Source organism: Misgurnus anguillicaudatus, chromosome 17, assembly GCF_027580225.2.
Source record: "Misgurnus anguillicaudatus chromosome 17, ASM2758022v2, whole genome shotgun sequence".
Lineage (NCBI taxonomy): Eukaryota > Metazoa > Chordata > Actinopteri > Cypriniformes > Cobitidae > Misgurnus > Misgurnus anguillicaudatus.
Window position 1 is genome coordinate 36181567 of NC_073353.2, and position 13313 is coordinate 36194879.

The 13313-nt window shown below is 35.6% G+C and overlaps 1 protein-coding gene across 4 annotated transcripts in view; it reads left to right on the forward strand.

Annotated features, from left to right (window-relative positions):
• The window catches only part of traf3ip1 (TNF receptor-associated factor 3 interacting protein 1), a 39102-nt gene extending 32697 nt beyond the window's left edge, over nucleotides 1–6405 (forward strand). For all 4 annotated transcript variants that reach the window (XM_055214838.2, XM_055214840.2, XM_055214839.2 and 1 more), the window contains 2 exons: nucleotides 18–241; nucleotides 4623–6405. In XM_055214838.2, the coding sequence (XP_055070813.2) occupies nucleotides 18–241; nucleotides 4623–4788 (390 nt within the window). In that variant the 3' untranslated portion in view covers nucleotides 4789–6405. The remainder of the gene's footprint in view (nucleotides 1–17; nucleotides 242–4622) is intronic.
• Nucleotides 6406–13313: the final 6908 nt, after the last annotated feature.

Consider the following 13313-nt stretch of genomic DNA (forward strand, 5'->3'; position numbering starts at 1 on the left):
GTGGTTCCTCTCGGCAGGATCGGACATCGGTGTCAGAGGCGTCTCGTAGGAAGGAACGTGAACTGGTGGCGAAGGAAATCGATCGCCTGCGATCCTCTATACAGACGGTGTGCCGCAGCGCTCTGCCCTTGGGCAAGATCATGGACTACATCCAGGAAGATATGGACTCCATGCAGAATGAATTGCAGACTTGGCACAAGGAAAACAAAGAGAATGCACAGGCTCTGTTACAGGAACAAAGGTACCCAAAACGCTCACACACACACGTTTTTCCGTAAAAGTAATTTAAATGTGCACTGTGTAGATTTTTAGCTGTGAGATTGTGAATTGCAATCAATGGGTCAGTCCACAGCTATAGAGCAGTTTGTTCATTTAGGGCTACACTGCAAAAAAAATTAATTTTAAGAAAAAAAATTCTTAGTATTTTTATCTTGTTTTCAGTAAAAATATCTAAAAATACGTCTAGTTTTTAGACCAAAAATATCAAATTTATGTGATTTTGTGCATAAAACAAGCAAAAAAATCTGCCATTGGGGTAAGCAAATTTTTCTTGATTTAGTGTTTAAGAAAAATGTTCAAGATTTTTTTGCTTACCCCATTGGCAGATTTTTCTCGGGTCGTTTTGCTCATCAAGAAAAGGCATCTTAATTTAAAAAATGTTAGATATTTTTACTGAAAACAAGACAAAAATACTAAGAATTTTTTTCTTGAAATTCATTTTTTGCAGTGCAACAATGCAGTTTACATGTACCCTTAACTTTGCAATCTTAATAAAATATTCGTTTATATGTGACCCGCTCTGGCAAAATGAGTCGGAAGTCGCAACGTTCCGTTTTAAGATATGAGCCGATAATGTGGAAAAACAATGAAATTATCAAAAAAAAATTTTTTAGCTAATATTAAAGAACAGACATTAAAAAATAATCTCCCAAAGTTTCGTAGTCCAAATAATTGAGTAAAGGTGTTTAAATGACTATTAAAGTTGAAACAGTTTTACTAAATTCGCTGGAAATGAACATTGCTTCTCTTAAATCCTCTCGTCACCTCCGAGCATTTCGGGGGATCCCCTGAAACGTCACTATCTCTCCAAATATGGTGTTACACGTTGTTTTAGAGCCAATCAGAAATCTTCATAAAGGCTGATCATTTGTCAATGGGAAACCCCGGGGCACGCGATTGGTCCAGCCATCCTCCTGTCATAATCACAGCACTCTCCTCTCCTATTTAACTACTTTTTGAATTGGTTACAGTGTTATTGTCAACTAACCTACACAAAGATATGATTACATAGGCAAGCATTATTGTTTTCTTTTTGCTTGTCTCTCTGCCTCTCAATTTCTCTCACACGCGAACGCGCGCGCGCGCACACGCGAACACACACACACGTGCGCGAACACACGCACGCACGCACACACACACACACACACACACACACACACACACGCACACACACACACACACAAACACACATTGTTTTGTGGGGACATTCCATAGACGTAATGTTCTATTCCCTTCCCCTAACTCAAACCATCACAAAAACCTTTCTGTTACTTCACATTTTCAATAAACATGATTCTGTTTCAGTAAACCAGCTAGTTTCCTGGTTTACTGTAATGGCATTTATATTAATGTCTTTGGTCAAATTAAGCTGTAAAATAAATCGTTTATCCCTTTAAAAATGCAATGGATTTTGAAAGATATCTACAAAAAACGGGCAAAAAACTTTAAAGGCGTTTTTCTCAGGTTTTCAGTTGGAAAAAGAGGACAGACAACCTTAATTCAAATGTCTATATCTTTAAAACCATTCAAGGTATGACTTTGACTAGGATATCATTTGAAAGCTTATGGTCTCCTCTTTTCATTGATACCAAAATCTCAATTTTGAAATTTGGGTCACTGTGACTCATTTTGCTGGATCGGGTCACATATGTACATTCCATATAACCCAATCTAATCATCTGTGCAAGCACAAAGCCAGGGTTGCCATATTCCTGTATCAAAACCAGCCCAATGGTCATTTAAAATTTGCCCAAATGCATCCTTTGGGATGGCTAACAATTAATCGCGATTAATCTATAGCAGAATAAAAGTTTTTGTTTACATCATATATGTGTGTGTGAACTGTGTATAATAATTATAATAATATAAATATGCACACATGCATGTATAATTTTAAGAAAAAATATATATTTATATATTAAGTATTTATATTTATATATAATATAAATTATACATACATTTACAAATGTATATACACACGTAAACTTTTCTCAAATATACATCCATGTGTGTGCATTTGTCTATACAAAGTTATTATACACAGTTCACATACATATATGATGTAAACAAAAACTTTTATTCTGCTATAGATTATATAGCCATCCTGCCCAAATACCAATAACTTATCAACCAAATCCTTTCATCTTAAAGGGATAGTTCACCCAAAAATGAAAATAATGTCATTAATGACTCACCCTCATGTCGTTCCAAACTCGTAAGACCTCCGTTCATCTTCGGAGCACAGTTTAAGAGCCGATTCACACCGGCTGCGTGGCGTATTTGTTGCGTTTCAGTTGCGTGGCGGCTGCGTCTCGTTTTCTGTGTCTGTACATACCAGAAGCGTGCCTGACGCAGTGCTGACGCACTGCTGTTGCTATAGGTGACATATATTTTGCCTGGAAACGCTTCCAAGACGCTTGCGTGTGGTGTGAAAAATAGGCGTCAGTCCTATTCCTAACATGCACGCGCTCCTAGCATGAGAAGTGCGTGTCATGCAGGCGGTGTGAACTGTCAAACCTGCTAACATGGGAGCCTAAATAAAAACGGACACGCCACGCAGCTGAGACGCACACGCCAGGCAACCGGTGTGAATCGGCCCTAAGATGTTTTATATTTAGTCGGAGAGCTTCATTGAAAATCTACGTACGGTATACTGTCCATGTCCAAAAAGGTAATAAAAACATAATCAAAGTAGTCCATGTGACGCCAGTGGGTCAGTTAGAATGTGTTGAAACATTGAAAATAACGAAATTACGACTTTATTTAGCATTGTCTTCTCTTCCGCGTCTGTTGTGAAGCACATGCGTGAGACTAAAGTCACGTGACTGCAGTGACGCGGATGATGTACAGCGCGGCTGATGTGTTATCTGGTGCACCCCAGCTGTTTTTTTTTTGTGCGCCCGGGCTTTGTTTACAGTCTGAGGGAGACGCACACTGTAAGTTTGAAAAAAAAAAACTTCGCAGACATGTCTGGATAACACGTCATTCGCGTCACTTTAATCACATGACATTAGTCTCGCTCATGCGCTTCACAACAGATGCGGAAGAGAAGACAATGCTGAATAAAGTTATTTTTGGACCAAACTGTATTTTCAATGTTTCATCACATTCTAACTGACCCACAGATGTGACATGAACTACTTTGATGATGTTTTTGTTGCCTTTCTGGACATGAGCAGTGTACTGTATATGGATTTTCAAGGAAGGGTCAACAAGCTCTCAGACTAGATGTAAAACATCTTTAACTGTGTTCAGAAGATGAACGGAGGTCTTACGAGTTTGGAACGACATATGTGTGAGTCAGTAATGACATTATTTTCATTTTTGGGTGAACTATCCCTTTAACCTGCAGAAAAAATCAACTCACAGAAGCAATTTGAAAGTAGCCCAAATCTTAAGCAGAGGACCTGGCAACGCAGTGCACAGTATCTCTCGTCGAGTTTTTATCTCTGGATAAATGTGTAAAGTCAAAGTTGAGTTGGAGAAAGTTTTCAGATATAGGCAAAGAATGCACACTTTTCAAAAAGACACAACGCTATTTTATTGAACCCTGCAGAATATACAGTCCATGACCCCATTACCTTAACTCTTTCCCGCCAGCGTTTTAAAAAAAAGTTGCCATCCAGCGCCAGCATTTTTCATGATTTTCACAAAAGTTTAATGCCTTCCAGAAAATGTTCTTCTTTAAATATATAAGCAAACAATATATCAGATGAAAGAACAGACCCTCTGCTTTCAAAAAAAAAAAAAAAAACCGTTTCATCCTACCTTCATTAGTTCTCCTTGTAATCACCTCTCAAACATGGGTAGGGTTCTTCAAAAACACCCAATTTTGAGCAAAACGTTGAGATAATTCCATTTTTGCGAAGGACTTTTGAATAGAGATCAGATGCAGAGCGATCTTTAAAACATACACAGAGTTCTTTCTCTTTCACGTGAGGCGCTACTTCCGGGTTGTATAAGTTGCGGAATTGCGTAAAGACGGTAAATCTTGTCATTGGCGGGGAAGCGTTTTCTCTTAATTGACGAGATATCTCGTCAATGGCAGCGAAAGAGTTAAAAAGGCAGGTTGCTATTGCCTTGCTATTGCATGTTTTTGTGACTAGAATCATGTGATATGCAAATAAGAGGAAATATAAGACAATTGTTCTGCGCATGTGCACAAGGTATTTCTGCAGCCGATTGAGAAAATACTGATTCACATTTTTATATGCATACTTTTCTCCTGATAATCAGAATGGATTACACCACCTCATTCAATACAACTAAAATTTGCATCCGATTGAGCCATTATTTGGTTGCATGTAAACGTTCCTATTGTAATCTTCTCTAATCCGTTACAGAATCACGGACGGCATTGTGGAACCTCTGATGGTCGAACTCGCTGAACTGGAGCAGTCCATCAAAGACCAACAAGACAAGATCTGCGCCGTCAAGTCCAACATCCTGAAAAACGAGGAGAAGATCCAGAAGATGGTTTCCAGCATTAGCTTCTCCTCACAGACGTGAAATACAGCACACCCCGAATGAAACCTAAAGCACTGACCGTCGAAATCATCTCAGCCCAGATGACTTCGAGCAGGTACTGAAGAACATTTAGAAGGTGTGATCACCGTCTTCAAACCCCTTCCATGTAAGGTGCCTTCTGCAAGTCCTAGGATCGATTAGTGGTGGATAGCAGTGTGAGGAAAAGCAAACCCAAACTTCTTGCACTTCTTGCTTGCTTGAGAGATAAATCTGTGTGGTCACCATATTGATGTGTCCTGTGACTTTAATTCATCTCCGTATTCTTTTAGGAAAACCGACTAGCTTGTTCGTTTGCCTGTTGTTTCCACATTGGCAGGTGTTTTCTCTCCAAAGAAAGCATTGGCGATATCATAATGTTTCTAGAGTGAATCGGAAAGCAATAGAGCTGTCATGAGCATAGGAATTGCCAAAATATGGAGACACACCACACAAGCACCTCTGCACTTTGATGAATGAGACCGTAATATTAAACATTTAACCGTACACATGGAAAACTTCTCAAGTAGCAGAATATATGATCAAAGAAATAACTTGTAACTAGATTTATAACCTACATCAAGAATGTGCTTTGATCAAATGTACTGCGTGTGTATCAAATCATGTCCTGGCGTTTCATTTCGGACGTCTTACAGAACGCTTTTTAGAGGGTAATTTTGCCATTACTGTAAGTGATGGTAATTTTACCATTTGCTGAATTTAAGCATCATATTTTGTTGAAAGGCTTGCGAGAACTTTTTCTACTGCAGACTGAGATCCATAAAGCAATTATAACATTTATACAAAGATCTATTTTGATTAGCATGAAATGTTTGGAAACTGTGTTAGATAAAGCAATAATGGGTCCAATCTGTCAAACGTTGGTCATGCACATGATCTTTAGAAATGCATCGCATGTCTGTGTTGTCACGCTATATGGATACTGTCGTGAAGTTTTACTTTTCTAGAAGAATTTAAAGGGATAGTTCACCCAAAAACTTATGTTGTTCTTAAACTTGTTTGATTTTTTTCAGAACCATTGACTTCCATAGTAGGAAAAACAAATACGATGGTATTCATTGGGAACCATCAACTGTGCGTACCATCTTTTATCAAAATATCTTTATCATTTATCACAATACTTCCATAATATTTTTTTTTTTCTACTATGGAAGTCAATGACAAGGCAGCTGTGTGCTTACCATCATGTATCAAAATATCTTTTATGTGTTCATCAAAATAATTAACATGTGGGTTAGTAAGTGCTAACAGAATTTTAATTTTTGGGTGAACTATCTCTTTAAATTTGCCGCACAGCGAGAAAGTCTTGTAGTGATTTGTGGAATCAGACTATAATATACAGATTATATACTTCAGCAGTATTATTAGCTATACACCTCCACACAATATACAGTTTGGTATTTATTTTGAGTAAATCTACTTCTTAAGAATCTTCGAGAAAAATATCTTTTATTTTTTAAAAGAGCCGACCATTGACACTGTAAACGATTTTTACCACATTCATACTTTTTGCTGTACATGTGTATATGTGGTTTGTATCATAGTTCACAAATAAATATTAATTTTGTAGTGAAGTGTAATAAACTGTTAAATTTCTGTTAATCATGGTGATGTGTATTGATTGGTGAAGTTAAAGGTGCAGTGTGTAACTTTTAGAAGGATCTCCTGTACGGAATGCAATATAATATACATAACTATACTTGTATATACACTGTCAGAAGAAATAGTCAAAAATGTGTCCCTAGCTGTCATCGGTGCGATTTTTTTCAAAAAGTACAAATTTACAGTTTCTAGTATAAAGAGGTACATTTTGGTATCAAAGAGTGCATATTAGTACCTCAAATGCACACATTGGTACATTTTATCCAGTTATCTGTACACTGTAATTTTTTTTGCAGTGTACAGATGTGTATACATTTGGATAAAATGCAGCAAAAAGTTAAGACAACTTGGTTTTGCAAGTCAATTCAACATACTATTTTAAGTTTTGTCTTAAAAAAGTTGACATAACTTAAAAATTCAAGTTAAAACTTATTTTTTTTAAGTTAAAGGTATAGCGGAAGATTTTCTTTTTCCCGGTGGATCATCCAGACTATTGGTCATCCCAGTTGTCAATTATTCTGATGATATGTTTACGTAAGGCCGTCATACATACTCGTCTCTAGGTTCGCTTTCTGAGGTGTATATGTATACACACTTTCAGGTGTATATGTATGGTGAGCTACGGTTTCAGCCATTCAGGCCCGGAGTGGGTAATCGGGGGAACCGGGAGGATTCCCGGTGGGCCGCTTCACTTTTGGGCCGGTCGAGTTTTTTTTTTTTTTTACATTTGTCACGTTAGTGAGTCTGTCTTCTCTTAAATGACACTTCACACGTTTCACATTGGGTTTTATATTTCTATTTGCATCTGATTAGGCCTCATAGCATTAGCAATGCTAATAATTTATCAACCTTTCCTTGTGGAATAGACTCTAAACAGGGCTGGGTTATTTTTGACCCATAATGGGTAAATATTGGACAGAACACGCTGCTGGGTTAAAATTGACCCAATGCTGGATTGTTTTAACCCAACTGTTGGGTTATTATAATCCATGGTTGCATAACAACAATCCAACATTGGGTTATTTTTAACCCAGCATTTGTTCTGTCCAATATTTACCCATTATGGGTCAAAAATAACCCAGAGTGTAGAGGAATATTTTTGTTAACTTCTCATCTTAAGTGAAATATTATGTAGCTTTTACCTTATTTGTTGAACCATAATAAAAACTATAGTAAGAGCTGAACTGTTGCTTTATTTATCCAATTTGAAAAAAGTGCTAATTTGGAATAACACTATGGAAAAAGTGGGCCGGTCTTGGGCCTGAAACTCCCGAGCTGAAAAGTGGCCCCACTCTGGCCCTGCAGCCATTCATTGAAGCTCGCATTTTCACAGTATTTTTCCAAAATGTCTGAGGGTCGCAAGAGAAAAAGTGTTTACGAATTGTATGACAAGAAGAGAAAGCCCTCTGAAGAAAGAAACAAGACGAGAGTGTTTTTGGGAGAATTTTTCACACAGGTTGGGCTTCCCACTGATGCCTCAGTCGCGAAGTTTCTACTCGACAGGTAAAGTTTGGTATGCTATTCTGAGAAATTCTTTTAAAATCACTGCTAGTAAAAATTGATGTAAGCTTTGATTAGCGATGCTAGCCCATGCACAAGTCACGAACCGCGCAGACAACGTAAACATCTCAATGTATGAGTCATGCCGGCAGCAACTTGTAAACAGAGCGAAGAGAAGAACTAGGCTTGTGCGTGCTTTTTTGTGCACACGTTAATAGGTGTTCCCTCTCTGGAGCAGATAGAGTGTTGCGCATGTGCATTTTTTTTTAAAAAGTGGAAGGGTGGTTCTTTTAAAAAATTTGGGAAAATCTTCCGCTATACCTTTTAAAGTAACATAAAAACGTGTTCATTTAACAAAAATGCTGCAAATTTATAGGAGCTTTTTAAAGGGTACACTGTCAAAAATAAAGGTACAAAGCTGTCACTGGGGCAGTTCCCTTTAAAAAAGGTACTAATATGTACCATTTAGCAGGCTTGTGCACAATTCAGAATTTCAGAATTGGCCTCCATTCAATTCATGAATTGGAATTTGAGTTGAATTAACTCCGCCCTACAGGAAGTTGAATTTGAATTGGAATTGGAATGACAGGAAGTGGAATTAAATTCATGGCAATTCAAAGAAATTCCACAGTCAAAAAACAGAAAGAATCTTACATACATTCAGTTTAGGAAGGTAACTTTGGAAAATTGTTTAGTAACCATTTTGAATAGTTCTTGATTAAAGTAAAGCATTCTGGGAAATGAAGTCATTACAAAAAAATCTAACTTAATTATTTGTTTTGTGGATAGAGATTTTAACATTAATTGCCGGGGGAAAACATTTCCTGTTAATGTAATCTGTACAAGTATTTAAAACAAATATAATTTATAGAATATATAATGCAATCATATCTGACTATTATACTAAAAGATTCATTTTTAACACTTCACTTACTGTATAATGTGTATATGAATTTCTTTAAATTTCTATTGAATTGCAATTCTGCTTCCTTTAATTCAAATTCGAATTGTAATTCTAGATCCTGTTTTTGACATCAATTCAAATTCAATTCAAATTCAAGAATTGAATCGGAATTTAGGAGTCATTCTCAATTCAATTCTGAATTGTGCACAAGCCTGCCATTTAGGTACAAATATGTATCTTTGAACTGCCAATGTGTGCCGTTGAGGTACTAATATGCACTCTTTGGATACAAACTATGTAAAAAATTCTTTGCTGCCTTAAAATTTTTTCTTAAATCAACTCAGATTTACAAGTCATGTCAACAGAAATGAGTTGTCACAACTTATAAAATATAGTTGAGAAAAGTAAACTTAATTATAACAACTCATCTGTAGTTATAACAACTTATCTCTAGTCAAGATAAATAATAGGAAGTTGAAATGTTTTGTAAATCCGAGTTGAAAAAGTATTTTTTTTAAAAGGGTACGGTCTAAGTGAAAACTTTTGTACCTTTATTTCTGAGAGTGTACACTGTACACTGCAAAAAAAGATTTAAGAATTTTTTTATTTTTGTCTTGTTTTCAGTAAAAATATCTAAACATTCTTAAATTAAGATCTTTTTTCTTGATGAGCAAGACGATCCAAGAAAATAAGTCTAGTTTTTACACCAAAAATATCAAATTTAAGTGATTTTGTGCATAAAACAAGCAAAAAAATCTGCCAATGGGGTAAGCAAATTTTTCTTGAATTTGTCTTGAATTTAGTGTTTAAGAAAAACATTGGCAGATTTTTTGCTTGATTATTTTTCTTGAAAATCATTTTTTGCAGTGTAACTTCTGTGCCACCAAACAAAAAGACACACTGCAAAAAAATGTTTTTCAAGAAAAAAATTCTTAGTATTTTTGTCTTTTTGTCTGGAAACTAGGCATGTTTTCTTGGGCCGTTTTGCTCATCAAGCAATACTTAAACTGAGAATTTTTGGATATTTGTACTGAAAACAAGACAAAATACTAAGTAAGAAAGTCATTTTTGCAGTGTACTTTTTAAGTAAACATTGTGCCATTTTAATTACCGTTTGCAGTCGCATTTAAGAGCCATAATAAATGCACTACATTTATATTTTTTTTATTATTTAATAGAAGACCTGTCATGTCATATGCATAATTTTATGTATGTGACCCAGTAGGACAAAGCAAAAACACTGAATAACCTTTAAACAACAAGTCGGTATAACCACATCATGTTTGTTTGGGCAAAACAGATGCGACTAAGCTGATGTGCAAAAAGCAAAAGTTGACCAGGCTGTTTCGGATCAGGATTTGGAACAATTGAAAACTTGGGCACCTGCCTGAGAGACTTCTAAGACGTCTAAGTGAACGTTAGGTCAGAACGAACAGGCCGTGGGCCCCGTGGCCTCTAACGTCCATGTGTTCGCCTGCTGTGCACGGGCTCTGGAGAAAACACAAATCTGAGGGTCCTTGGATCTGTCAGAAATCATTGTGTTCCTTTAGCCAGTGAACAGGTGGACATTCAGTTTTCCTGTTCTTGAGTTTTAATGCATTAAACAGCCATTAAAATCAATTCTTTGTTTTTTATGCTTTTATATTGAGAACTCTTCAGCTTGTTTAGAAGTGTCAAACGCTCAATGACCAGAGATGAAAATGAGCCAGACGGTCATTAAAACAATGTTAATCACACACATGTATTTTCTTAATGAAAAGTTAAAAATCTACTGTTGCTTTAGTGTGAAGAGACTTATTTCAGGACAAAGTCATAGTTAAACCAAATAACTGAATGGCTTTTGCCGAATGAGGCCGCTCTCTGACTGATGTCTCCCATTTTGTAGAGTAAGTTGTGTTTAGAAAGTTCCCTATAGTCCAGTTCTCTCCAGAGACACATGGGGCTGTCAGGTCCCCTGTTTATTTGAACACGAGCCCGTAGCCCAGTGTGCATGGTTCAGCTGTCGTTACGCAGCAATAAGGCATACGTCTGCGGCTCTTCGAAATAAACTTTCAACAATGACAGAACTCAAGTCACCTACCACAGTTAAAGAGAATCGAGCTTTGCGTATAACCACAAACTTCACATGATGCTGGGCTGAGCTCTTGAACGGCCAGTTTCAGGGCTCCTTGTGTCTGATTATTAAAGCAACAGGATCAGTATATCTAAAGCACTATATGGGTAACTTGTATAGGAATGTGTAAGGATCATTTTCACCACAAAAATAAAATAAAATAAAGAGTTAATTTTGCTTAAAAAAGGCCTATTTGGGGTCCTTGTCATATTTTGTGTTGTAATGTTATTTTCTTTGCCAATGAAACACATCTTGCCTACCAGCAAGGGTGCATGCCAAAATTTAATGTTTCATTAGTTTGCTGTTGACTGTTTTGTGTTAGTACTAGCTCAAAAGATCATGTGTTCAAACCTAGGGAACACGCCTGTGATGATAAAAATGTACACCTTGTAATGCGCTGTAAGTCAATTTGGATAAAAGTGTCTGCCAAAAGCATAAATGTGTATAGAAAATATGTTTAACGCCTATATTCTTATTACTGTGACACAAAAAACTCACTTTCTATTAAAATACACTGTAAAAAGTTGGATCAACGTAAGAAATTACTTTAATTAGTAACACTTAAAGAATGTACTTTTTTCAACTTTAAATTTCACTTTAGTGTTTTTAAAGTGTTACCAATTGAAGTAATTTTAAAAGTTAATTAAACTTTTTACAGTGTAATATTGAAATTTTATTACACAGCTCTCTGAAATACTTGTTTTTCATGGTTAATAATTGTGGAAGCGTCTATAATGTAGCTAATATTTTAAGTACAAATTGCTTTTTTAAAGTTTATATAAAACATATATTTAATGTAGAGCTGTCAAAGATTAATTGCGATTAATCGCATGCAAGTTTTTTTTTTTTTTGAAAAACAAAGTCTGGAGTAAATGGGAACATTAATTTAAAAACTTTTACTTATCATTTAACACTTTTTGTAACATAATTTAAAAAATTAGTCCTAAAAAATCTCACTACTGCAACAGTCAGAAAACATCAACACTGACATATTTTCAAAATGACATGACAAACCTGAAAGAACATAATTTGGAGATTCTGCACATGCATTTAAAATCAAAGTATTATGCTTCTATTAATTAAATTAACATTTAATAAGCATCTGTTGCGGTAATGATAATCAAAATGTCGTGTAAGCATTCTGACAAGACAATATTTCAAATTAACTAAAAAATGATCTTACCTGGTAGCCATCTTGAAGTAACTGGTCCATGTGCTTGGTCACTCAAAATCAAACTTTATTAAAATTCTGTATGTGTGCTTAAACTGTTCTCAAAAAGTGTTGCGGAGGATGAGAACATCAGGCATGGACACATCATTTTCCTAATTTTTCTTCATTATTATTATACATGAATATTCAGTAAATATTTTTTCTGTCATCTAAAGTAGTCTAGCAAAACATCCATTTATTTTTTTTCTTAATATTTTTGTGTTAATTTGATTAAACTACAACATAACGCATGTTCAAACACAGCCGGACACATTGCGGTAATGAGAATTTCAGCAGAAAATGAGATAAAATTTCCAATTATAAATTCTTATGTTGAAATCACACATTGTGCAAGGTAGAACACAGTATTGTGTTAATTCTGATGCTTTTTAATGTTACTATATTACACATTTTAAAGCTAAAATCATTAGTGCCGTGGTGTTTCAATGGTTTCGTGAGAATCACCCATATGTTTGCGCACTGTATGTAATTATTTTGTATATAAATACACACACATGCATGCATGTATTTAACATTTACATGCATATATTTATTTATTTAGATTTTGATATTTTTTATATTATATAAATTAAAAATATATAAATAAACTTTTTCTTAAATGTATACATGTATGTGTGTATTTATATATACATAATAATTACACACACAAATATATTATGCAAACACAAACGTTACGATTATGCGATTAATCGCAATTAATCTTTTGACCAGTGGCGGCCGTTGACTTCTTTTTTCGAGGGCATTCGATGCAAAGTTCGTGACAACATGTATGTAGCCTGTCATGTGTGTGGTTCGTAATTTCAAAATATGTGTTCTGCCCGTTGAGTGATCCTTTGTGCATCACGTGTCTTGTCAAAATAAGTGCCTGCTGCAGATGCGTCTAAAGGGTTTATGATAAAAGAGACGTTCGGGTTTGCCAGATACTCGCATAATCTCATGTGTAATCAGAGTTTACTGTTAAGGGAGTGTCTTGCGTGTATTTTGTGAACGTTAGCGTCTCTTTTATCATAAACGGTTTTGATCAGTGTGCAGCAGGCATTTATTTTGACAAAACATGTGTAGAACATGGTTCATCACGCAACAAACACATATTTTGAAAACACGAGCAACACACATGTCACTCGGAACACTTATTTTGAATTTGCGCCCCTCGGATGAGC